The sequence below is a fragment of the Alligator sinensis genome, unplaced genomic scaffold (genome assembly GCF_000455745.1).
Source record: "Alligator sinensis unplaced genomic scaffold, ASM45574v1 scaffold253_1, whole genome shotgun sequence".
Lineage (NCBI taxonomy): Eukaryota > Metazoa > Chordata > Crocodylia > Alligatoridae > Alligator > Alligator sinensis.
In genome coordinates this window covers 1,933,899-1,961,124 of record NW_005842147.1, presented here as the reverse complement: position 1 = coordinate 1,961,124, position 27,226 = coordinate 1,933,899, and the positions used below count along the sequence as shown (strand labels likewise).

Below are 27,226 nucleotides of genomic sequence, written 5' to 3'. Positions count from 1 at the left end.
GGCCCCCCCCCCCAGCCAGTCTCGCCAACCACGAAGTGCGAGTGGCACTTCCGAAAGTGCCAACGTGCTTCACTTGGCACTCGCAGGGGCGGCACTGGCGCTCCCACCTGCCCCACCTGCCCGTCATCTAAGTGGGGAGCACTGCCTGTCAGGGGGTGCACCAGTGCTCTCAGGGGGTGCACATGCACCCCCTACGCGTCGCACTGGACTAAACCCTTTATTATATAAGAATATTTATCACATTGTTGCTGCTGCCTCCACCCAGTGGAACTGCACTGTACATTTCCAGCAGGGCCAGATCAGGAAGTGACTGTGGCAGGATCATGAACTCTTGCCACAGCTCTTCCTGGTTTGATCCTCCATGGTGTCTCCTGGAAACAGGTGTGTGTGGTGCAGGTGGAATTGCCCCACATGCCTCGTTTTTTGGCATGCAGCTGTTGACAAGCAGCTCCAGCAGAAAGACAAACCTGCTGTGTCTGCTGCAGTTCTTCCTAGTTTGGCTCCAGTGGTCCTCCTGAAAACGGAGTAGTGCACTGTAGTTCTACCTGGTGGCAGTGGAATCTATCTCCAGGCTGCCATTGCCCTGGGGTGAAACTGGTCTGCGCACCTTGGTTGTCAGGAGGCATCTTGGAGCCAAACCAGAAAGAGCTGCAGCAGAAATGGTGTGACTACTTGCATAATGTAATGTGGGCTGGTGTGTATTTCTGGTGCAGATACTTGTTTGTTTGGGTCTGACGTACCTCCCAAAACCTGAGGTGTGTGGGACCATATCTGCAGCACCAGCGGTGGTGCCAGTGTTGCAGCACCCCTGGCAGGTTCTTGTGGCACCTTGCTTGAGAACCACAGAGTTAACCTATAAACATCTATATATTCCTTTCAGAAAAACAAGTCTTCAGCTTGATACACAATGGGGATTCCAATTTAAGCTATAATAAGACCAGTTAAAATATATTGAACACTTCATTAATTGTGCTTTCTCATGTAAACATTTGGTTGAGTTGTTAAAGAGATGTTAGTGATTGTGAATGAGAAGTGAGGTGACCATGAATCGGTGCCTGGATTAAGCTATGGTCCATGTTCTGAAGACTGTGCTTTTGGCATTGTACATGGGTAATAAGGAAACAGTAACATTCAATTGTCTGATCTGATCCTGAGCTTACTGAAACCAGTGAGGAAATGTTCCTTGATTTCCCTGGTGTGGAGTCAGACTTCAGGTCCATGCCTACGCTTTACACATACAAATCAAAGCCTGAAATGTAAAATAATTTGACATTCCACAAGTAAAAAAGCAAACAACAGAAGTGAACACCTTGAAATGACTTCATAAAAACACACGTGGGAGTTATTAGGAAAGTGGTCCTAAAGGCAACAGATTTTCAAAATGACACGGGTAAAAAGGCTTTATGAAGGAGGGATAATCTGTATTTGTACAGACTAGTTGTTCTGCTTTTTTAGAGTACTAAGCACAGGTGGTATCCTGTCTATGATGGGGGTTCCTAAGTATTAGGGAAACAACCATAGCCACCACCAGAGCAATATAGATTGTATATATGCTGTGCCTATCACAACGAGGTCCTGAACCCTAAAGAGGACACTTAAGCACCATGTCTGTGGAGTTGGTTGATGAGGTATCACTTCTTGCCAGAAGAGCCTCCACCTATGGGGTCTAACATCTTTTCTTTACAGGAACACCCAGTGCTCTCTCTTTGTTTCTCTTTTCTTGATTTGAGCTCTGCAAACCTATGCCAGTTGAATACTATCCTTTGAAATCAGCCTGCTGTATCTCTAATTCATCTGTTTTCTTGACTCTGATGTGTGTTTCTATTAAAGGATAAAATTGGATAGCTTCTTGCAGCTCTAACACTACATGTGTGAGTTGTGTGAGTCTTAAGAGCTGGGTGACACTTAAGCTGATAAGTGAGATTTGAGTCGTGTCCTGTGAGCCATGAGGGCATCTTTACACATTCTCCAGGGTGGTGGGGAAGGGGGGGGCATCTTAATTAGAGCAACTCTCAGAAGCTGCTGTAATTAAAACATACGTAGTGTCCTGTGTATTCAGCATCCTGTGCTTCAAACTGGCGTGGGGGCACTTTAACTAAAGCTTGTTCGACAAGCTTTAGTTAAAGTGCTTGTGCTGTCATATTGAAATGTGGGGACGCTGAATACACATAATGCCAAGGCTGCTGAAGCATTCTAATTAGAGCAGCTCCTGAGAGTCTAATTGAGTCTAATCCCAAGATTAATTGAGTCTGCTCCAAGTGGCAATGCATAGGAGGTGCATGGGGGAGAGTGCCAGTGCATCCCCTGTCAGGCTGCCCTCCCTATTTAGCCAGCGGGCAGCAGGCAGGAGCAGCAGTGCCCCTCCTGCAAGCGCTGGCTGCGGGACTTCGGGAAGTGGTGTGGCCACTTTTTGGTGAGTGAGATCAGCCACAGTGACCCCCCCCTCCTGGTCAGTGGCATCAGCCGCCAGGGGACCCCCACCCTGGTCACTGACTGGTGTCAGGGGGGGCATGTGCCGCCCCTGACTTGAGAGGCACCAGTCACCCATGCTCTGAGGCATTTTAATTAGAATGTGTTGAGGCAAGCATTGCGCTCGTGTATAGGTGCCTTCTGAATTCCCAGCCGCTGTAAATGTTCCTTTCTAAAGGGTGCTTGGTTCCACCATGCATGATGCCTCTGAATGAGCACTGGTTTAACTCAAAGGTGCATAGCAGCGAAGGCTGTGGGGCAGTCTTAGACTCTCTTTTTTCCTTTTGTTTGGGGGTATTTGTTTTTAAAGTAGGTGTGGGTCAAGCTGTTTGCTGGTCAGAAACATTGTAGATGTGTTTAAACAAGCTGTTCTTTTTTGTTACACTCCAATAAAACTGTTGTTAGGCAGTGACAGAGCCAGAACTCCTAAAAATCGCTTTACACTCTTGAACCTCGGAGACTGTTCCTACAGGGCCTGATTTGCCACTATGATACTCCAGCCTTGTGCCTGCCTCACTCCAGGAGATATCAGAGGAGCTGCACCCAAGTAAAACTGGAATCACGCCAGGATAGATCAGGCCCAAGTATGAGTGAATGAATGGAAACCTTGTACTTAGGGCAAAACATCCTGTTCTGACATATGGATATTTAGGAATGTCTCCTTCAGCACTTGTGAGTTGTACCTTCTCTCAATTGACTTCCAAATAAATAAAAATATTTACATTAATTTGTTTTGTTATTCTAATTGAGAGAAAGAGACTGGGGGTTGCCATGGTATATTTTCTCGGCCCTAATAGATTTTGTATTTAGCCAAGGGTACCGTCATGATCAGTTCTGCTTTTGCTGTATGTTCTTCTGCCAGATTCAGCCTCTTGTGAGTTGTGTTAAGCAAAATATCCTCAAATAAATGCAGTGTTGCCCTGAATTTTCCCATTGCAGCTGAAATGAACTGATTCTTCAAGAGGTAGAATCCCATAGATAAGCACCATTATTATCATAATTCTTATCACATACTGTATATATTACATGGAGTTCATGTGATATAAGCAAGTGTTTTTTTTGAAACGCTTGTTTTTCAGCTGTACTTCTTTTCATAAGGCATCTGACATTTCCATGCCCAGACTTGTCTTCTATTTATTCCTCTGGAGTGCTGCTAGAGACATCCATTTTCATATTAATTTAGACCAATCTCAGAGCAACGCAGACTCTTCACATCAGTATTCAATAAGTGATTTATGCATCTCCAAATTTAATACATTCAGAAATAAATACTAGCCCTACTGTCTAATCTGGCTGAATAGTTTTTTAGCATGAAAAAAATTTGTTGAGTAGTGGTTTTTTATACAGGCAGACACACACTGCCACCACCACCATTTTTTCATTTGATTTGCTCTCTTTATTTTTGTTTGCCAGGCTTTTAAGTGGAAAAATCCGTCTCTGAAAAGTCTTTTCTTCCTTTTCTATTGCTGTTTTTACATTGAAGAAAGTGTCTGATTTTAATTGAAATGTTAGCTCTACACACTGCGGTGTTGAGCTTGAAGAAGACATGCTTCTAGGAAAGTCCCCTGGAAACCATAGGTACTGGTGATGTGATTAGTGCACAATGAGTTTGTGCAGCTCCTGTTGTCGGCATGTCTTCCCCTGGGCTATATTTTTCCAGTTGCCTTCTTTCCCCTCCCCAGTGTCTTTAGCCTCCCCATCCATGTTGCCTTTCTCCTACTCCTTTACCTGTCATTCTCCCATCATTTTCCCTTTCCCCTTTTTGCGCCTCAGTTTGCTCCAAACATTAACAAAATAATCAGGTCAACAAAAGATCATGGCACTAACATCATTTGCATGCTGCTCAGACATTCCCCCCCACATCCAACACTAGTCTGTCATCTCTGGTCTTGCATTCAGGGACTGTTTGTACAGTGCCAAGCAACAATGGGGTCTTCATGTTGGTTAGGATCTCCAGGCAGTACCATAATATATGGACAGAAATCTGGGGAGCAGGAAGGGTGGCAGTGGTGTCAAAGAGCCCTATTGCTTTCAGAGCAGGCAGTCCCTTTGGCTCTTCAGGATCACAGCTTCCCCCTCCCCTAATGCAGACCCAGACAACAGGCATGGGTGAATTGGGTGGCTGCCTGGGGGCCGGACAGATGGGGGGCCCAAAAATGGTATTTTTTTTTCTGTTGTCCAATTATTATTATCATTATCTCTGGTGAAGGGGGATCCGATACTAAAAGTTTGCCTGGGGCCGCCAGGAGTCTAGGTAAGGTACTGCCCTCATGCTAATACTATATGTATTGTGGTTGCTTGTCTCTGCTCCAACAGTTAGAGTTTCTGAATGAACGCAGAAACTATTTTACTCCCCAGCTACTGGTACTTAGCTCTGTATGGTCTAGTGTCATTCTCCTGAAGACCAGACATGCAAAACATCCCTGCCTACGCTGCCTAAAGGCCTCCTGAGGCCCAGATAGACAAACCCCATCACAGCGCTACTAGTCCCTGTTACATTTTTGGTCCCTAGAGCTCCTTTCTAATGAGTACAGTGTTCCTCAAATCCTCATGGCAGCATACTGGAGAGTCAGCCAAATAGCAAAAGGATTTTCTTGCTTGATAGCAATGCTTGGAGACCTTGGCACTGAGCAGTAAGATTATTTGATGATAAAGGTTTGTGGGCCAAAGTATCTTCAGTGTCACCAGTGCAACCACTGAAGAAAAGGCACTGAAGTCAGTGATTTTGCACCAGTGCAACAGAAGAGCAGCATACCCAGTGTCTTATGTCTGATCGGTTTAAGAAATGACACCAGAGAATCATTTACATTTTGTGATGCCTGAGATATTCTGGGTTACATCTGTAGGATGATGATGACTGTGCCCGTAAGAGACAGATGAGACTATCTCCCAAAGCCATCCTAAATCAACATTTTAAATAAATTAGAAGTGGCAGCATGAGCCACTGCCTTCAAGCCCTGTATTTGCATATGATTGTGGAGTTGTCAGTTCTGAATTTATGTGCGCCTGCCTTTCTTTCTGGCACACCTGTGCTAGATATATGTGGTAAGCCTAAAATGGTTCATCTGGCTTTGTATAAATCAGATTGTGACTGTAAACTTCAAAGAAAAAGCAATTCTAGGGCTGAGTATGATGCATTCATAGTTTTGTTTCCATAAATCTGAACTACAGTTATCAGTTCAATCCAAATACAGCTCTAATCGCCTGCACTTCCCCTTGACTTTCTTCTAAGCAACTACATCAAAAAGAAAGGGGAACTTTACGTTACCTGTTTTGTTTGCAGTCTTCCCAAGATTCTAATGAATACATCTGAATAGTTGAGAGGATTTTTGAGATGGACTGTTCATAACCAAAAATGACCCATAGTCAACTGGAGTAGAAGGGTATGGATTGAATGGATTTGAGGTTTTCACCTCTATTGCTATCTTTCTATTATTGTGTGCATGCATGTACACTCACATATGCACATATATGCGCATGCACGTGCACACACACACACGGGTAGGTTGATTTAAAATCAGTGTTTTGACAACTGATTTTAAGCGTGATTTAGATAAATAAGTAGGAACCTTGATTAAATAACTGATTTTAATCTAGTCTTGCATTTTGTACTTTCTAGTTATTTTCCTGAAGGAAGGTTCATTTTGGTTGGTGTAACCACTTGAACATGCTGATTCACAAATAAAGATAGCCTTTCTACTAAATTTGGTACATCTTTGCACTAATCAGGAGGCTGCAGAATATCTATGCAGATTTCCAGAAGTAATAATGAATCTCAGTATACATTTATTTAGATTCTTAATTTTTACATATTCATTATCATAGGATATGGTAAATGAAGTGCTTCTTATATTGTATATAAGCATATTCTTAATATGCTTTAACTTATGATTTGAGTTAAAGTGCATTTGGATGGAAATTGGAATTTAATTAAAAATGAAAAAAAACATTTTTTAATGAGTGATATAAAACAACCTCGAAAACACTGGATACAAGAAAATTCAATACTGGAAACCGATTTACTAAATAAAACTGTAGTTAGTGAACGGAAGGAATGTTTCTGGTGCCCATGGCCAGAATTTCAAGGGTATACATATGCCTAGTGGAATTTGCAGCCATTACAAAACAGGTTAGGTGCCTAACTTCTGGTGAAATCAGTGGGAGTTAGGAGCCTGCCTATGCTGTTTAGGCACTTTAGAAATCCCAGCAGGTACATCTCTTCATCTTTAGGTGCCTTACATACCTTTGAAATTTGGCCCCATGTCCTACAAGGTTTTGTAATAGAAAATCTCATCCTGTTCTGATTTTTCCACGTAGATGGGGAAAAAGAAATCAGGCTTTTCTGCTCTTTCAGTTCCCAGTCAGACAGTGTTCTACATTATATGTGACATACTTATAAAGCTTAAATGGATCAAAAGCTGTTTCTTCTTGATTCTTGTCATTAAAAAATGTTCCTTAATTCATAAAAATGTGAGGAAGGCGTATTGTTGCAACCTATCTTGTTTTGATGAAGATTGTCATAATTTCAAATCTAATCTTACACTAATTCCTTTTTAAAAGGAAACATATTTATAATAAAAGTATCTGATAAAAAATCATGGTCTTTTGTTCACCCTGGCCTGCATATGTGGCCTTTGTCTGGAATCCCACTTTCTGCTGAAATGTTCAGATTAACCCTTAAACATCTAAATCTGCCTTACCTCTCCAAAAATATTTTCCCCACTAATTTAGCTCATTGCCCCACATCTTGGCATGAAACCATCCCTGACCAGTGGTGATAAGTGCACTGTCCTGACTAATAAAACTTTGTGATATAAATTAAGAATTGATTATATGCCTAGATTGCAAATAAAGCCCTTTTTGATTTTCTCATGAACTGGAGGAGACAATATTTTATTATAGCTTCATATCCTGGGCTGAATGGATACAAGTTGAGCTGTACTCCAGCTGGACTTTGGACGTTCATTTTGTTTTCAGGGAAAATGGGGCTGTCAACATATCCAAAGTAATCAGAGCGGATGGTGAAATAAAGCTGGCATTGCAGATTTTTCAGAATTGATTAAATCAGAAAGTCTGTAAGTACTTTAGGATCGTGGCACATTGGTTGAGTCATAAAACTGGGAATTTTCTGTTAATTAAGACATTTTGCAAGATGGTGTAGGGACAAAGGGACTTGGTAGGTAGCAGGTAACCAAGGAGGTAAGCGTTTTCTATAGCATTACCAGGCTGTCATAAAACATTACTAAGGTCTTCAAAATCATGAGACAGTGTAAAAGAAAATGAAATGTTAAATAATTATACGTTTTTTGTGATAGTTTGGGGGTTTTTTGGCTACAATATGGACTAATTTTGGAGCCTCTAGGTCAGTTATTCTTAACCAGGGTCCTGTGACACCATGGGGTACTGTAAGACTTTTTTAAGGGTGCCATGAGCTATTAGCACTGTTAGGTGTACAAATACCTGCGCATGATTCACAAGCTAGATCCAGAGATTTCATATAGGAAACCATGGTGTCAAGAACATTTTGACCTGTTGTGGTCACTCTGAGTTCTTTGCAAGAGAAGTGCTCTATTTTTTTATTTATTTTTTTTTTACTATGGAAAAAAGTGAAAGCTAAGAGCTGGCATTTTTGAGAGGTGCCTTGAGTATAAAAAGGTTGAAAACTACTGTCTTAGATTAATGTTGCTCAGAGCAGCTATGAGAGTTAGAAACTTCCTTTTCTCTAAAATGAAAGCTGAAATTCGTACATAATCATGTGGATCCAGGAGCTGGAGGTATAAGAAAAACACCAAATATTAGGAGCCTTGTAATAATAAAACTGGGATAGCATGTTATGAATCTCAAATAAAGGTCTTGTGAGAGAGATGTTGTAGCCATGATGATCCAGAAACTATGTGAGGCGCAAGGATTTCTTAGAATGATATCTTTTATTGGACCATCTGTATAGTTGGGACAAATTAAACAGGCTTTTGAATGCAAGACATTCTTCCTCAAATCACTTGCTGTGCCTAATTTCATATAATCAGAGACCTGGGGAAGACTGTCTTCCGCTCAAAATCTTGTCTAACTTTATCCCAACTGCACAGTAGGTCCAGTAAAAGATATCACCTTAAGAAATCCTTGCCTCTTGCAAATGAAGGTTTGGCATAAGGGCCAGCAGAGCACTTGACAGCACTTGCTGCATGTGATGTCCTAGCATGGTTCCCTTGCTCTTCAGTTGACAAGGCACGGGAGCCCTGCAGAAGCCACTGTCCTTGAAAAGTCAAACAATTCACAACTGAAACAACCCCATTCTGCCCTCCAGTGCTCCATTGATTTCTGGGCCAGTTTCCAGTCTTGTCTACAAGGCTGTATCTCCAGAGTGACACCAGTGGCATATCTGTGTAACTCGGGGGCAGGTAATTATTTTGGGCAGAAGGCCGCTTAATGAGTTTTGGCAGGCTGTGGAGGGCCGCATGGGTAGTCCCGCCCCTTGACAGTTGCCTTGCCCCCTGACTGCAATCTTGGGACCAGAAGTCCTACCTCTAACCCCTGACCTTTGCAACTGGGAGCCCTTCCCCTTGCATCCCGGAAATACTCATTTTGGGAGGGGGGGGTTGCCACTTTAGAATGAGAAAAAAAACAAATCATACACAGAAGTCAAACACCTACTATAACATATTTTAATTTTATTACAAAAATATTTTTGTCATGATTTGTGTTTGCATATGGTATATAGAGGTGATTGCATAATAAGTTAAAAATGAATTATTAGTTTTGTGTGTGGGGTGGGTGGTAGGATGTGGGTGTGTGGGGGCAGCAGGGCATGTGAGGGGATGTGGCTGTGTGTGAGGGGGCATGTGGTATGTTGGGGGGTTGTGTATATGTGGAGCAGTTGTGGGGGCAGGGTGTGGGTATGAGGGAGGTTGGGGGGCTGTGGGGACCCCCCCACATTCCCTCTATGGCACAGTAGCAGGCAACGGCGCTCAGAGTGCAGGCACTGCACATTGCAGCAAGGGGCACAACCTCTGCTGGGCAGTCTGTATTGCTGGTGCTCCCTGCCACTAGCACACAGCCCCTGCACTCGCACAGCAGGGAGGGGAGCCCCGCGTGCTGGAGCCGGCTGCCTTCCCTGGCAGGGCTGCGCTGCACGGGAGGCAAGCCCCAGGAGCCTTCCTCTGCAGGGCAGGGAAGGCAGCCAGCTCCAGTGCGTGGGGTTCCCTTCCCTGCTGTGAGAGTGCAGGGGCTGTGTGTGAGTGGCAGGGAGCGCCGGCGACACAGGGGCCCACTCAAGGGCTGTGCCCTTCGCTGTGATGTGAAGCACTGGCCGGAACCGTGCCCTGCCGGGTGCCTGTGCCTTTAGTGCCCCACTTGCTTCTGCTGCTGCCACCACCCACCGGGGCTGTGTGCCATGGGGGGAGTGTGTCCCTACACCCCCACCCACTCTCCCTCACACCCACCCGCTGCTCACTCCAGCTCCACGCTGGTGCTGCCCCTCGTCGCCCTGGGTGTGGGCTCCGCGCTTCCGCCAGCTCCAGCCCCACAGTCTGCGTTCCCTCCCAGCTGTACCCCACCCCTGCTGCCCAGAGCAAGTGGGAGACCAGGGAAGTGGGGCAGGTCCCTGGGGGCTGCAGCTGCAGCAGCCCCACACGGAAGCTGCACTCTGGCGGGCCAGGCCCTTCTGCCCATGAGGATGGGAGCCAGGCAATAGGGTACATTTTGGGGGCTGCGTGTACATGTGGGCAGAAGGGCTGGGTGGGACTGGGGCACAATTTGTTGGGGGCGCCCCATGGGCCAGATGAAAGTGCTTGGTGGGCTGGATCTGGCCTGCGGGCTGTATTTTGCCCATCGCTGGTGTAACTCCTAGCAGAAACTGGGGCTTTCTCTGGAGCAACTCTTTTAAGCAATGCTGTTTCCTCTGAGAGGGTGAGCAGCATCAATCAAAGGAAGAATCTCTGGGGTGGATGTCTGAAGGAAAGAGGATAGAAATGGGGATGAGAGCCCTGAGGAATCCTTTGGAAAATAAACTGTTTCATTGGTAAGTTTAGTTCTTTTCTCTGTTGAAGTTAGAAGCTAATACTGTAACACAAACCCGAGATGAGGGGTGGGCTGAGCAGCTAAAAGGGTCAGTATGTGTTTAAACTTCCTAATGAGTTTTATTTAATAAATAAGAACCCAAATAAGAACTAGCCCATTTGAGATTTATACAGTCTTCAACTGGATTCCTTGCTCATTAGGAAATGCATGTGTATCATTTTGTATAAATTAGCTGTATCTGAATCTGTTGCTTATCATTGTGAGTAAATACCTTACCATTTTTGGCTGAAATCAGCTTTATGTTTTTCTAAGTTTCCATTTAAGTAACATGACTCTGCCTTTCCCACAGGGTGAGCTACTTTTTTGAAAGGCATTTGTAAGGCAAGCAGATATCAGTTCACTCAGTGCAGTAATGAACCGTCTAGTAGAAATCTTAGTTCCCCAGGAAATCTGTTTTTGTATAGTATCTTGTCCAAAAGGGGACATGATTAGACCTTGACTAGGCCTGGGGAGCAGGAAGTAAATAATGTAACTAGGTTAAAGAATCCAGTTTCAGAGTTTGCCACGTACATGTTTGCTTGGGATTGTCAATATTTGAAGAGGTGTTTCTCCTTTTATACTTCCCTATGGTCTACATGCAACTGATTTATCCCCAGAGTTCAAAGATGAAGCATTCATTTCTTCTGGGGAGACAGGCAGGGAAGGGAGCATGGAGGGATTTTGATCTCTGTTTTTTATTCTGCCTGCATGGACATGCCAGAGCAGTCTTCTAAATCAGCTGGGTAATTTCATGCAGACATTTCATGTTCTCTCCCTGCTTCAAGAAGGCGAATGTGGCTTCTTGTAGCTTTACAGTTGTGGAGAGAACAGAGATTTGTAGCATGTAGAGAGTCAAGTGCTAAACAGTGTCATCTTGAAAGAACCTGTGTTGATGATGATCATGTAAATGCTTTCTGGGCACAAGGCAGAATTCTGTTTAAATCCCCAACAGAAGACAGCATAGCGCAAGTATCAGGGGATATAGGATGCCTGTCAAGCGCTTGTGTTGCAGATTTTTTTTAAATTAGAAAGGTTCTAATTTTGCAAACAGATCAGTTTTGCAAGAGGTAATGGTAGACTCTCCCGTTCCCCACAGTCGCATACACAGTTAGGATTCTGCTCATCCTGCAACATGCGTGCCTAAATCACAAAAAAGACAGCTATACCTGTATAGCAAGAGGAAAGTAAATCATATGGGCTTCTCAATCTTATTGGTATTCATTATCGTCAGTTATTATTTATATTGTGATAGCAACAAGACGCTCCAGTAAAGATTGAACCATTGTGCACTTGTATATAACATCAATATTTTCCAAGGTTCCAAAGAGTTTACAATCAAAGTGTAGTTTCACACTCACACTCCCGCCGCATCACATATCTGATATAAGCAAGCAGCTGTGTAGAACCTAGAAAAAATGACTTCTGTGTCTGGGAGAAGGCTGAGAACTGAACCAGAACAGGCACTTATCCCAGTGGAGTTCTTTGCTTCCCTGCCCTAGCGTGTAGGTCAGCTCATGACTGAGCATATTATGGATTCCTCACACTGGGATTTGACTGCATCAAGGATGATTTGATACAGCTGTTATCTGCCAGCAAAGTCTCAAAGAAAACTGGGGCAAAGGAGAAATAAGCGTCATGAAATACCTACAAACAGAGACATCCTTTCTGTTTAGGAATAATTGTCAGGGTTTCTTATTTTGTTCTTCTCTGGGGTGACCAATAAAGAGACACTTGCTCTGTTTTCCCAGCTAATTGTCCAAACTAGAGCCTGATGCAAAGCATCCATCTAATGGAAAATGGCTTGGTAAATGAATCACTGATCTGTAGCAGTAGGTCTGCAGCAAATGATACAGCAGGAAGGTTACCTGTTGGAAGAATATAGGTCAAGTAAATGAATACATGATGTCAAACAAATCCTGCACTGTGGTGCGGCAGAAGGGATTACAAAGGAAAGTGCTTAGAAAAGTGGAGGCTTCAGTTTAGTAGCTAGGCAATCTGTAAGAACAGGAACGGAAGTAAAGAGAAGCCCGTGACTATAGAAAAAGGATCCAGTATAACAACAAGAGTAATAATGATGGGGAGAGTAAATATGTGCTAGTTTGTTAGGGGCCATATAAAAGGCGAATGAGAGCAGGAGTGCCTGCATGTGTTTGGGTTTTTTTGCCCTTCCTGACCCTTAGGGTTTGTCTGCTTTGTCCCTGGTGCTTTTAAGGAGAGACTTTCTGGACCCTACCCACACCTGTTCACACAAGCAAGCCTAGAACTGCAGCTGTACAATGGCTTCAGGGGCAACCTCTGCAGCTGCTCTTGAGCCCTCCAGCATACCTGAGGGCAGCCATGGGGGCATCCATTCCCTGAGCACTTCACAGTTGCATTTCTGAGTTTGGTGTGTGCAAGCAAGGATGCAAGTGTGGTGTGTTGCTTTTCAGGGACTCCGGGGATGGAGGGTGGGCATGCCCTTAGTCTTGCTGGGATGGCTTCCCAACTGTGACCGTGCTTCTGTGGTGACACCCCTACAGCCAATTCCAGTTGTTTCAGTGTGACAGACGGACACTGAAAAGGAAGCAGATAAATATTGCTTATAAAAGGGCCAGATAGTGACTCCTTTCTCCCATGAAAGCAGTTAGTTTCTCATAAATCTGTTCCCAATGTGATCCCAAGTGTCTTTCTGTATATATATGCCCTCCTCTGACCGCATCATAAACATTTCAGATTTCATCTTCACAGCATGCCTAGTAAGGGAAGGAAGTATCACACCTACCTTAAGGGACAAGGAGCTGAGTCACACACAGATGATGTCATATACCCAAGTTCATTTAACTTTTTACTGATTAGTAATAGAGCTAGGGAAGTGACCTTAGATCCCTTCAGTCTGAAACCTGTATCTCAGCCAAAAGGCCAGCCTCCTTCTTCACAGCCTTTTGTTTGGAGGAAGTAAGGAAATATTGTATGCTGTCATGTGCAGGGCCAAATAGGTGAAAGGAGCATTGCACACTTGCTGCTGCTCATCAGGGATAAAAGTCAGGCTATTATAAATGGAATTAAGACCTAAAGAACTGCCAGTTCCTTTCAATCCATGTGAAAAGCCCAGATACAGCCATGTATACACTGCTGCAGGTCTTTTTTATCTGGTGACAGATGCCTCTTGTAACTAATGCTTAAATGGCAATGTTACAAAGTGATTTACACTGCTGTCACTTTGAACTGCTTCTGCACGTTAGCAGTTATTGTAGGTACTTTCATGTAACTTTGCTTTACTGTCACTGCATTTATTTATGTACAGAATGAAAGCATTCATCAAGGAGGCGTCAATAATAAAACCGTTATTAGCTGACATTGCATTCAGTATGCCTAGCTAGCCTGTTAACGCAGGACCGTCATGAAATTTCAATAAACAAGGTGCACATACAGGAAATTCCATAGGGGGTGGATTGTCAAGACTGGAAATTTTACTTCTTTTAGAAAAATCATGGGGTTCCCTTGACATTGCAGATGTGCTGCTAACATTTTGATAAGGGGGTTCCTCAAACATTTCCCACTCCAACCAGAATAACATGTAACATTCTGCGGATAAAATATTTTCTCCATCATCCACCCAATGCACCTACCCAATGCTTTCCCTCCTCCCTCATAATCCTGCACACAAAAGGAAAACCATAGGATTTTCAGTGTCCTACTCTAGACGTGCGATTGTCTCCAACAACAGCTGCTGAAAGCATGTGTGGGTAAAGGCTTCATCTCTCACTTTTATACCTCTTTTCAAGTGGGAATGAATTCTGAAAAGGAAAAGGGGCATATTTCCATGGCAGTGCTCAGGAAGGGGATGCATCCATCTTGGGAACATAGTGAAGTGAGGAGGGGAAGGGGTTGCACATTTGGAACCACTGTTGTGATGCGTCCAAAAACATTTTTCTTCCTTCTTGGGTATTTTTCATCAGCTGTGCCCAGTATATGCAGCCCTGAACTGCCCTAAGTTTGCTCACTCTTTATTATTTTTTTCTTTTTTAACTATTTTTCAGGTATTGGAAAAAATGTCATCTGTGACCGAACAGCAACCCCCCTAGATGCCTTCAGGATGATGTCTGCTGCCCATTATTACCCCAAGCTTATGAGCATCATGGGGAATGTCCTGCGCTTCCTGCCTGCTTTTGTGAAGATGAAGCAGCTGATTCAGGAGGGCTATGTGGGGGAGCTCCTGGTGTGTGAGGTTCAGGTTCACAGTGGGAGCCTGCTGGGCAAAAAGTATAATTGGAGCTGCGATGACCTGATGGGGGGCGGGGGCTTGCACTCAGTTGGCACCTACATCATTGACCTCTTGACCTTCCTAACTAGCCAGAAGGCTGTGAAAGTCCATGGGTTGCTCAAGACCTTTGTGAAACAGACGGACCACATCAAAGGCATACGTCAGATCACCAGTGATGACTTTTGTACGTTTCAAATGGTTTTGGAAGGTGGGGTGTGCTGCACTGTGACTCTGAACTTCAATGTCCCTGGGGAGTTCAAACAGGATATTATTGTGGTAGGTTCAGCTGGACGACTGATTGTAATAGGCACTGATCTGTATGGGCAGAGCAACAGTTCTCCTCAAAGGGAGCTCCTTCTAAAGGACTCCACACCGGTCAGCAACTCCTTGTTGCCTGAGAAGGCCTTCAGTGACATCCCATCTCCATACCTTCGAGGCACTATTAAGATGGTGCAGGCTGTCCGGCAGGCATTTGAGGACCAAGATGACAGAAGAACCTGGGATGGAAGGCCCCTTACCATGGCTGCCACCTTTGATGACTGTCTGTATGCCTTGTGTGTAGTGGACACCATCAAAAAGTCAAACCAGCTCGGGGAATGGCAGAACATTTCAATCATGACAGAGGAGCCGGAGCTGAGCCCTGCGTACCTCATCAGTGAAGCCATGCGTAGGAGCAGAATGTCTCTGTACTGCTAGCTGGGCTTCAGCTCTTGGCAGGGAATGGAAATTGCACAGCTCTTAAAGAAAAGTCAGACGGGGCAAGTGTTTGGGCATGGAAAGGGTCGACGTTTTGGGAGAAGGAAACGTGTTTAGATCAACTAAACTAGTTGGTGCCTAGATGCTACAGTGATGGAAGCAGTGAAAATGCCTAAAATAGATAAAAATGAGTTGTGGAAGAGCTAATCTAAATAACTTGTGGTGACTATTTAGTAACAGTATTAACTGGCTGGATAGAATGATATCATGGACTCAGTCTCCTTCTTGGAGGTGCTGTGCTTAAACCCAATTGTGTTTACTGTGAAAGATCAGGAAGGTCCTTCTTGATTTTTTCCTCTCCTGCTAGGCCCTGTGAAGGTGCTCTCATGTCAGAAAGTTTCTGATGGTATCTGACGTGAACAGTTCATACTATGCCAACTGACAACAACACCCTGTACTATTACCTTACTAACCAATGCATAGAATAATAAGGCTTCGTGTGACAGTGTCACGTGTCCCGGACAAATTTGGCAGCTCCTGTTTCATAGCTTATTCTAAGCGCCTGTGGGGTATTTTTTAGCATAATTAAATAGGAAAAATTGTGGCTTTTATAAACAAATCAATCTTAAACAGCAACTCCTGTGTGTGTGTAGGAGGGCATCCTACAAGCTCCTGCTATGCTTCAATATTAGCTATACAAATTTGCTTATAAAGAAGGACTGAGCAAAACCTTTGTAAACAAAACTCCAGACTGCATGATACTCTACTGATAGTGGGTTTTGTTGCACAGTCAAAGCTCAGGCCGGTTTTATCAAGGTTTACACAATTTTCAGCATGCCTGGCATTGAATTGTGAGTGAATTTGTCTTGCATTATGGCTTGAGGTTGTAAATGTATGAAATGAAGTGGGTTGCCACCCAAAGCCAGGTGAGGTATGACAGAAGGTGGTTTTAACTTTTGTATTCTTTTAAGCCTAAGTGAACCCAGACTCGACAAAGAAAATGCCTGCACCAACCTGCAGACTTCCAGGTCCAGACAGAAACAGTGTGAACTAAAAATCACTAGGAATGAGAAAAATATTGGGAGCATCTACATGTGCAATTAATGCGGCACAATAAATTCTGGTGCATATAGTACTGGAGTTTATTGCTCCTGGGTGCTGCGTTTATACATGTGATTGGGCCCACAGTACACTGAGTGGGTTGGAGCAGCCCTGGCTGGCAGGAAGACCAGGGGATCAGCCTGCCACCCTGGGGCTGCTCTGACGTGGCTCAATGTGCTGTGGAGGGGCTGGCTTGAGCATGAGGGTGCTTCAGTGAAGGGCTAGCTGGCAGGCAGCCCCTGGACTGAAGCACCCTTGTGCCCCAGCCAGCCCTGTCAGCATCTACATGTGCATTGCTGCAGGATAGTACTTACAGCAGAGTTAATTAGTTTACTGCAGCCTAATAGGGATGCACGTGTAGATGCTGAGACTTTACTGCAGAACTATTTAGGCAGCTCCACAATAAACATCTCATGTAGATACCCACTGATTTTTAGAGAAAAAAAAACAAAATCAGAAAATCTTCTTTACCTGCTAATCAGTAGCTAGCTACAGATACTGTACTGATCGGTCCCTTCTTATCATCATTGAAGGGATGGACAAATAGCTTTCAGTCTATTTGTCCTCTGGATATATCCATGTTGTCTCTGACGATGCCTGGAAGGTGAAATGTCAGCTGACCCCAAAAAAACAAAACAAAACAAAACAAAACAAAAAAGTAATCCCTGTTGGGCATGAGCCAGCGCAACTCCCAGGCTTTCCTTTTATAGACATATTTTTACAGTGGCAGCTGTACTATATTTTCTTTTGCCATTACTATGCACAGAGTGGGAGTTAGTGGGCAAGACATTTTTTCACAGCAACCCTCCCTAGCATGGTCAGGCACAGTATACATATTCCCTTCTTTTTTAATGTTTTAAGGTCTGATTTGGCAAAGAATTTGCCCAAGTGAATGTGACTTGCTCTAGGGAATTGAATAGGAATACTTTTATGCATAAAACTATTTGCATGCTTAAGCTTACAGCACAGGTCCAGAGATGTGAACAATCTTATGGCAAAATATAATGCCAGGAAGAATAGGAAGCAGTGTCATTTGTGTGTGTCCTACATGCTAGCTATATTTGCATTAATAAGGACTGAGAGAGAAAACTGACCCAGGTCAACATATTGATCAATGCTAGAGTTATAAAATTCATGACAATTTAGATGTTTAAGGTTTACAGTTCTGTTCATTTTAGGGGCACTTGTATAGGTAGTCTACAGCTGTCCCCTATCCGATTGCATTCCACTGCTGGCTGTCAGGGTCCAGATGTAGTGCTGAATTCACTGAACTGGAAGATAAATGAAAAGGTTTGGTGCATATTTAATTTGGAAAAAATAAAACCCTGTATATATACATGTGTATGTATGTGCACGTGTGAGCATTCCTGAATTATTTTCTGAAATCTATAAACTGTGTGAATGATGGAGAGATATTGTCATGTCATTTGTTTAAATAATATTGAAAATGAGTCAAATGAACTGTTTGATAAAGATTGTTTGACCATTTCTAGGAATGAGACCTGATATTGACTGCTTCTGGCTGGTCCCTGGGCAAATTTACAGGGCTTCTCTTGCTGGGGGTTCCAGGAAAGTTTGGAGTTTTCCCCCTATTGTTTAAAACAATCCTTTTAAAAACAATTGGAAAAAAAACCCAGCAATAATGCAAACAGGAAATAACGAAGACAATCATCATTGCATACGTAACTATTTTTTATTAAGTCCTTGCCAGAAGGCATACATAGAAAAATAATGCTGAAATAGAACGATTAAAACTGCTTCTCTCTTAGCAGAAGAATATTTACCAGAGCCAATCAAGAGAAGGAAATCTGTTGTTTTTTTCAATACAGCAAGGTGCAATCTCCTTGCCATTGACAGTGGCCAGTAGGAGTGCTGAATGTAGGCTAAGCAAGTGATAAAATTATTGAAGGCAGGGGATTGGGTATGAGAGAAACCATGCCTGATATAAGTAAACCTGATCCCAAATTGTATAGTGGATCTGAGTCCATATGCTTCTGAGTTTCTTATGATTTACTATTTGCAATAGGGCTGCACTTTAAAAGCCTCACTCCTGGCGTTGGTCCTAATTGCAGTAGGCTCTGCAGAAAATGTTTTAAAACCAATAATGTTTTTGACACCTTTATTTTATTGTTTGTTCAGCTCTGCACTATTGTGGTTCTGGTCAGAAGCAGAAATGCTGGAATCCTGGGCCCCAGTGGTGTCCTGTGGCTGTTCATAGTTGTGTGGAAGATGCTAAAACAGCTCTTCTGTCCCAGAGCTGAAGCATTATCCTCCGTTCCATACACTTATGGATTCAGATACTGTAGTTTGGCAGAGCTTAAATCTTAACTCAGATGGCAGGTAGTAATGGCTTATTATAAGGATTGGAGGACCGCATTTGCACTTTCCTGAGTGTAAGGTCAGATGACACATTGCCATTCACTCAAGGTTTTGATAGTGTTAGGCATAAAGATACTAAGCTGTTGTCTACTTCACATCTTTAAAGAGCTAGGAATAGTTTTATTATAGAATGAGCTATAATATTTCAGTAAAATTGGGATTTACTTTATAGTACAAGGGATGTTTGGATCCCTTCTGTGCAGCATCAAGCCCTCATCTCTGAGCAGCACTGAGCTGGATGCTGTATCTGGCTGCTAAAGTTCATGACAGGTTAAAGGATTGGGCTAACAGTTCATTAAAAAAACATATGCTTTGTTGAATTCAAAAGTGGTACATGACCAGGGAGTATGCACTTGGAATTGCACTTTTCTTTCTCCATTGCCACAAGACTTGAGACTAATGCTGCTAGAATAGACAAAGGCGTAGTAAGTAGCCAGATGCAGGCTATTGCTGAATTTGCAGTAGCCCCAGAAGTAACCTTGTGCATTTGCTGAATCAAAGATATTTCTGTTTCCTAGAGCTGCTGTTGATGAGACTCTTTCCTTTGCCATTCATTCCTTGTGTACATATAATATTAAAATTTGTGCTCTGATGCCAAAGATGCAGACAGCCAAAGGAGTGCTTGTTCAGAGGCAGATTATACCCTACTGCTCTACAGGTGTTTTATCTAACAGCCATAGAATAGAAAGACTGCCACTGATTTTCACCAGGCATTGGATAGGGTTATAGGTGAAAAGGGAGGTAGACTGAGGGCAAGCTTTCACCATGTCCCTGAAGAGTAGCAGGACACAACTACAGCCCTTCTTTTCACTCTAGGAGGTAAAAGATGCTGTAAAGGAGATGAAGATAAGGTACGTCCTTGCCTTGTACCTATATGCACTAGCCGGCAGTGTTAGCTGGCCAGGCAGGGGGAGTATGTTTCAATTCCTGAAGATGCCTAGTTAAGTCCTTGAGTTCTGGCATTTTCCTTATCTCATCATATCGTGTACAGGGCTGGATTAGTAGTGTTCAAGCTAGGTAGTTAGAAAATACCAACATAAAGACAGTACATTCCTACTTATATGGCAGAGGGTCAGTGCATGTATATACTAGCTCAGATGCAGGATGTGTTTCTCTAGAACTCACTCACAGCTTTGTCTGAAAGCCGGAGAAATCCCCATTCAACTCACATGGGCAACCAGAAGTACTTTCCACTTTGTCCCAAATGTTTCCTTCTTTTGTAAAGCTCTTGAATTACAGTGACTGGAGAAGAGAAGGGGCATCACAGAAATGCAGGAGGGAGGGAGGGAGACAGCTCTGTTGTACATTGTTCTAACATATAAACAATTCAATCCTGGCATTGCCCTGTTTGTTTTTACGCCCCCATAAATGTGGCAGAGATTTTTAAAACTAAAAGACTCAATTGAACAAAAAATTGGTGTTGCTAAGCTGATTTTGTTTCACAGAACAAGGCAAACTTAGTATCTCCACAGTGTCTTTTTGGGGGCCGAGAGGGGTCCATAAATGACTGCTGACAGCATATCTTGTCACTGAAAGTTTTTAAACCCTGGTCTTCTACCTTTACCCTAAGGTAAATAAAACAGGTGGAGCCTGTTCACTGTTCATTTCCATATTGACAAGGGTTTAAAAGCATCCAGCAGTTTTAGGCTTTGTCATGCTATTTGACACATTGGCTTAATGCTCTTACCTTCTTGATGAGCAAATATGTCTTCAAATACCTGAAAAGCTGAACACTGAACAGTTTGATCTCTAAAAATGCTTTCTAGCTGTTTGTGACAAGCTGTGAAATGGTAGGCTTATCCAGAAACAGGTGTTCTTCTGTTGTTAACATTGGAAGCAAAATTTGTAAATGTTGCAGTTGAAGTATGACCAAGTAATCATCTACCATCCTGTCCGTTTAAAAATTTATCTTCTTTCTGGGAATGCCTTGACCTGTAGGGTATATTCCTTTGGATAACAATAACTTCTTGTAAAAACATTTTCCTCTCTGACTTCCATCCTTCACGAGAAGGAATTTTAAGTAACTAGGACTATAGATAGGATTGCATTTATGAACCTATATTGTAACATCATTACTGCTGCTATGATGCCAAGCATTTGAAACATCAGACATACAAATAGATTATTATATCCATTTCTAGACTGAAAAATAAAGGAGAAAAACTGGTTCAGATCCACAAATAGAAACATTTAGGGGCTTTTTGTTTAGACTGTAAAAAAAAATAAATAAAAATTGGATCAGTCCAAAATATTTTATTTACCTGAAATAAAATGCTTTGTTTTTATGTTTGGATTTTTTAAATATTATTTTAAATATACGTCAATTTTTAGTCTCTCAAAATTAGCCTCAAAATTAAAAATCAAAATTGAAATAATAACGCATTTTTAAAGGAAGCAATTACTTCAAAAGTGTCAAAATTAAATGTTTCAACATTGCAGAAATCTATGTCCTATTATTGTTCAAAACTATTCACCAGATTCAGCCCAAATGTGTGGCTAGTTTCGGTGTCCTCTTTCCAACTCTCCTTTTTGGCAAATTTGCTGTTTGTGCAGTTTTATTTGAAACATAAAACCAGGACAACTCTGCCAATGTGACTGAACAATCCTTGCTCTTTAAAAAGGATGTCGCTTTTACATCCAAAGTGATGTCATTGCTTGACTAACATGTGAATGTAACTGGACCAGACTCAGTGCAGCTGTAAGGGGTGAAATGCTATTACGTTCATTCTTAGGGTTTCAATTTGCCTGTTTCAGTTGTATCTTGCCATTGATCTGACTAGGGAACTCTGGTTTCTTGCATGGACTTGGTGTAGAGAAACGAGGTTCTCTCCTTGTTGATGTGGTGCTAGCTGCCATCCTTAAAGGCCCTTACAGATGCTTACCAAGTCTACCATTTGGCTAGCTATTACTTCTCAGCAGTCATGTAACTAGGAAGGGGGAGCAGAGCACATGCTCTGGGTGCCGACTTAGATAGTGCACCAGTATTATGGCCCCTGGGGAGTCTGTACCACAACAGCAGCCGCCGGGACACATGGCACCCTTTCCCCGCCTTCTCTGCCCCACAGATCTCTGCCTCAGGTGCAAAAAAATAGTAGTTACTTTTCTGCTTCTCATCTCTTGTCCTCTCTGCCAGGTCCTTTCTTCTTACCCATCGGTCAAACTCACTTGTGTGGACTTGTCTCTTTCTGTATCAGGTGATTAAGGCAGGGTTTGTGAAAAAAGGCATCGTTTTGCTTTTGCATCAGGTTTATTCCCTCTCCATGTTATGTATAGTAGCTGAGGAGCCTAGTAGCTGATTTGAAGCTAATCTCAAAGCAAATAAATTAAAGAATAATATCTACCCAGCTGTTCTAGTAGATTACATACCCCATTCCCAGCCAGGGCAGACAGAAGCTCCCTGCTGTGCTTGGTGCAGGAATGATGCCCACTGCTTCTCTCTGTACTGTTGGGTTTTTGGGGTTTTTTTTTAAATCTTGAAAGCAAATGTATGTTCAGTTTGTTGCTGTATAAATGTTAACTGTATATTTATTGTGTTTTTCAAATACAGATATATATCAATGCAATATGTATAAAAATGTCAATGCATGGACATATGTACAGTAGATATTTTAAAGAGTTATTTATCAAGAAAAAGTAAGTGTTGTAAAGTAAACAGAGTCTATATTTTATATCTAATGTAGATAGCAAAAATACCTTTTAAATTATATAGTAGGACAATTTGGGGGAATGTTATGGATGTTGAAGAAATGGACAAGGGCTGGTTCTGTCGTTTTCACAGCCACAGTATTTCTTAAGAAAGCTGCCTGCTGTGCCTCTCAGCTGCAACAATCTCTGTCTGTCTCTTCTCTGGGAAGATGATGTGCATTGTTACTTTTACACTGCTCGGGGGATGTAGTTAGTTATGTTCAGCCAACTGGTATGTGCTGCTTAAAACATGGTTTCCTGCTGTTCTACATATTTGCATTGATGGAATAAAAGAATCTTAAATTGCAAATAAAGGCATAAAAGGATGTGATTCCAGCTGTCGGCCATCTTTTCCTGTTTGTGTTTTGTGCAGTGTAATAGCTATCAGTTCTTTCTGCCTTCTGGTCTGACTGTGAATTTTGACATCTCTCTGAGTAGAATACATAAGGTTTGTGTTTGCATGGGTGATTGGGCAGGGAATGTAGGGGAGAGAGGCTTAATATTAAACTGTTAGTAGGTTTAACTCTGGCAAGTTTTGAGCTGAGGTCTGCAGGAATGATTCAACCTGGAGAGATTTCTGTAACAGGAGAAACTTTCTTCTGTCTAAGGAAAGAAAAAGCACATTGCCTATATTGAGCACTGGGAATTTGCAAGGCAGCAGGGCTTACTTTTTGCCTTTTGTGTTTTCATTCATTCATTCATTCATTCATTCTATGTATATGATATTGCCTTTCCTATTTTACAGAAAGGCATACCAAAAAGATGTTTAACGAGTCAGTCACATTTCCCAGCCACTAATAAAACACATTGATTCCAATATACTTTAAATCCATCAAAGTATGGAAACTAGTCACATATAAAACTATCACCACACACACACATGCAGTGCCTTTCATTCTATCCTGAAGGGCTATGAACTGCATACAAAATATAAACTCCATGTTTCTGTATTTAGTACTCACTTCCCTCATCACAATAATGCAGTCCATTAAGGGAGGCTAGAGTGGGACACAATATAATTTCATGTTTCGAAGGTGTTAACATCTGCTGGCAGAGTGCTGACTTGTTTATAGCTCAGCATATTGGCTAATATATATTTTTAAAGACCTCTTCTTCTAGCCTAGACAGGTTCAAAATGCCAGGATGTATGGAATTAGTCCCCATATCTTTTGGAAATTATATGCTTCCAAGTTTGGTCTCCCCATATAAGTGAACATATAATTAATTATTGTATTCAGCCAGCCATCCACAATTCTATCTCTAACTATTTAACCACTGCAGTATCATCGGGGTGAAATTTACTTCTCCATCAACTTCATTTTAACTCCATACCTACTTCTATTTCCAGGGTAAAACATCAACTCTTGTACAACAGCATCCTTGGGTCCATTAGTATGAAAACCAGGTGCCAGAGATAGAATGGTATTAATAGTACATAGTTACAGTAGAAAATATATCATTTATACAGGTGAGAATAAATAAAACAGTCAACCTAAATATTTCATACTGATGAAGCTTCTTAAATGCTGAATCAAACATTTTAAAACATGGGTTGGTAGAGTTAGATACCTAACGATTGATTTGGGTATTCAAATGATTTGCTTATCAGAAATATGGGCCATGAGGAATTCTCTGATACTTTTCCATACGTTTTTAAAATCAGGTGAATCTCAAGTTTTCATTAATATTTTCTATACATTTTCCTGTGTCCATGTTAATTAATGTCCATGTAATAAAATGGCTGTATAGTTAGAAGCCATAATTACTACATTTAAATACTATGATAAATAAACTTCATCTTCCTTCTTCGTAACTAAGAATTTTTGTTATCTTACAACAAAGTGTTGCTGTACCAAAGAGAGGATGCACTTATGCTCTTCACTAATGATTCCTGCTGCCCTTTGTGTTTGGTACTGAAGTTCGCTGTAATGTTGCTATACCATCAATATATACAAATTTCAATGGAGACATATCTGGTACACAGGACAGCCCTGCCTTGCTCCATATACTAACTAATGCAGACCCCATGGCTACCTAACATTTGTATAATGTCTTCCATTCAAGGAGGTCTATATACTTAATTTCTAATGAGTTTGCTTAATTTGTAATGAATTTAGCTTTGCAAATCTTTCTGAGACAGTTAAGTAATAGTGCCAAATATCCACATTTCATAAATGAACACATTGAGATCAATAGCTAGAGCAGTTTGTTGAAGATCACAGGATAATTCTACTAGAATTAGAAATAAAAACTAGATCTTCTGACTGCCACTCATATATTTTATTCATTAAACTGGAGAAACCTATATAGTAATCGTAGAAATACACTGAAAGAAAACAGTAAGCAGCTCTTAAGGAAAGTGGAGTGAATGAACAAAATTTGAATGGTAACCTCTTAATTTACATATGAAAGAGTATGAGCATTAGTGAACACTGCCTAAGATATTGAAAGCATAGTTCTTCCAATGATGGTGCACCATAATCTATGCTATAGAAATGCTGTGCATGGGGACTCTTTCAAAAAACCTTTCAAGGTCCGCTGCAGTCAATTTTAATATCCCTGGCTTTGCAGTTAAACACATCTTGCAGACTGCAAAAATTATAATTTCATATCTGGGCAATGATGGGACCCTTTGAATGTATCTGACTTCATAATTCATGCTTTTCACTCCAGATGGACTTGAGCTAAAAATTCAGATCCCAATTTCAAAGAGAACAGTGAGCTATTTGGAAATGAGATTTTTGCTATGGATCTAGTTTTAGTTCAATAAATCTCATTTGGCTTGCTTTTCTTCCATCATTATCTCTTAATTACAAGTTGTATTATTTTAACGCTTCTTTTCTATTTACGCTTTCATTCCCCAAACTGAATTACACCTGAAAAGATCTGTGTGCATAGAAGCAAATCGGGAAAAGAAAACACATTTCACAAAAAACAATGATGAATGTTCTTGTGTGATTTAATTTTTTTTATATTGGACAACATTATTACATACGGTTGAAGCAATACATCACCTGCACTGTGCTAGGCAGTATAATTTAAGGAGAATAATGAGGATATTTAAGATCCTTCTAAATGATTCATCCTTACAAAAATAAAGGAAAAGATATACCTCCCTTTCCCTTATTCCCCACAGGAGTTTAGGAGGATTTATGTCCAGAATGTATCTTCAGTACATGAGAGTATAGGTGTTAAATGGGGCCAAACTGTTGCATTCACACATTAGTTCTTATACTTCTTTTTGATCCACCGTTGTTTATATATTCATGGCTAATCTACTTTACAACACTGTCAGTTTTCTCTTATTAAGCTGCTCTTCTTTTATTGAGTATATCTGCCCCCCATTTCCTAGCTTTCCCCTTAAACCCCAGTCCTATACCATGCTCAGTTTTTGCTTAATTTGCAGAGAGATGGAGGGGCCTTGAACTACTTTGCATATCCTCAGAAAGAAATGTGAACGTACCTGCTACCTGTACTGTCCATTAGGGGTGTGCAAAGTGGGCCATGTTCAATTCGAATTCGGATTTAGCTTGATTTGGGGGACAGTGATTCAATTCACTGATTCGGATCGCTGTCCTGATTCTATTAGGCCGAATCCAAATCTGAAGATTTGATTCTGATTTCGAGAATCAGCGATTTGTCCATAGACACAGCTTTATATGTTTTTTCTACATACCTCGAGGTACCAGGCACTGCTCGTGAATGCTGAGATGGTGGGGTGGATGGAGTGTCCCACAGAAGTGTGGGAGGCGGGCTGCGTGCTCAGCAGCAGACCTGGTATTGGATTGGAAGTACTTCTGGTCCACTTCTGGGTCTGCTGCTGAGCACGCAGCCCGCCTCCCACACTTCTGTGGGACACTCCATCCACCCCACCATCTCAGCATTCACAAGCTACCTGGTACCTTGAGGTATGTAGAAAAAATATAAAGCTGTCTATGTCTGAATCTTCGAATCTTTCTGAATCTCTCCAAATCAAATTGGAGGCTTCTGATTCAATTTGAAGACATTAAGGGGTCTCCTGATTCGATTTGAATTCAGAGATTTGGCCGCTGAATTGGGTTGAATCAAATTGGCAACCAAAGCCTCACACAGTTTTACTGTCCATGTACCTTACTTTTAGTAAGTACTCAGCTAACTTTTAGTTGTCTTTGAAGTGAGCTCAAATACCCTCCTAACTAAGCCAGAAAGGGAAGATAATTTGCCTCTTGGCCCAAAGATAATTTGCCTTTTAGCTCCTATTGCAGGTATTGTACATTTATTTTCATTAGGATGAGGACTCAGTCACGTGTTTCAAATATATTTTTGAAGTATAACCTGTGCATTACAACACCCTGCTCTTCAGCATACAGTAGAAACACACAACAGCTGGCAGTTTCCTTGTTCAGAAATCATCAAACCTGCCCATAGGTGGATCTAGAATTTTGTAAAGGGGGTGCAGATGGTGAGATGTGTCATCACATATAAAACAACACATTTTTCTCCAGTTAAAAATAAGCCAGAAGTCTTACTAATATGCTAGATACCTAGGGCTGTATTAGCCAATTTAGGATTGAAGCAAAAGCAAATATAACTTCATTGGAATGAGTTAAAAACAATCTG

General features: G+C 41.9%; 1 protein-coding gene across 1 annotated transcript in view; it reads left to right on the top strand.

The window, feature by feature from the left end:
• Positions 1-16,765, top strand: part of GFOD1 (glucose-fructose oxidoreductase domain containing 1) — a 111,764-nt gene extending 94,999 nt beyond the window's left edge. The window contains exon 2 of the mRNA XM_014520737.2: positions 14,544-16,765. Coding sequence (XP_014376223.1) covers positions 14,544-15,463 — 920 coding nt within the window. The 3' untranslated portion in view covers positions 15,464-16,765. The remainder of the gene's footprint in view (positions 1-14,543) is intronic.
• The last annotated feature ends 10,461 nt before the right edge of the window (positions 16,766-27,226 follow it).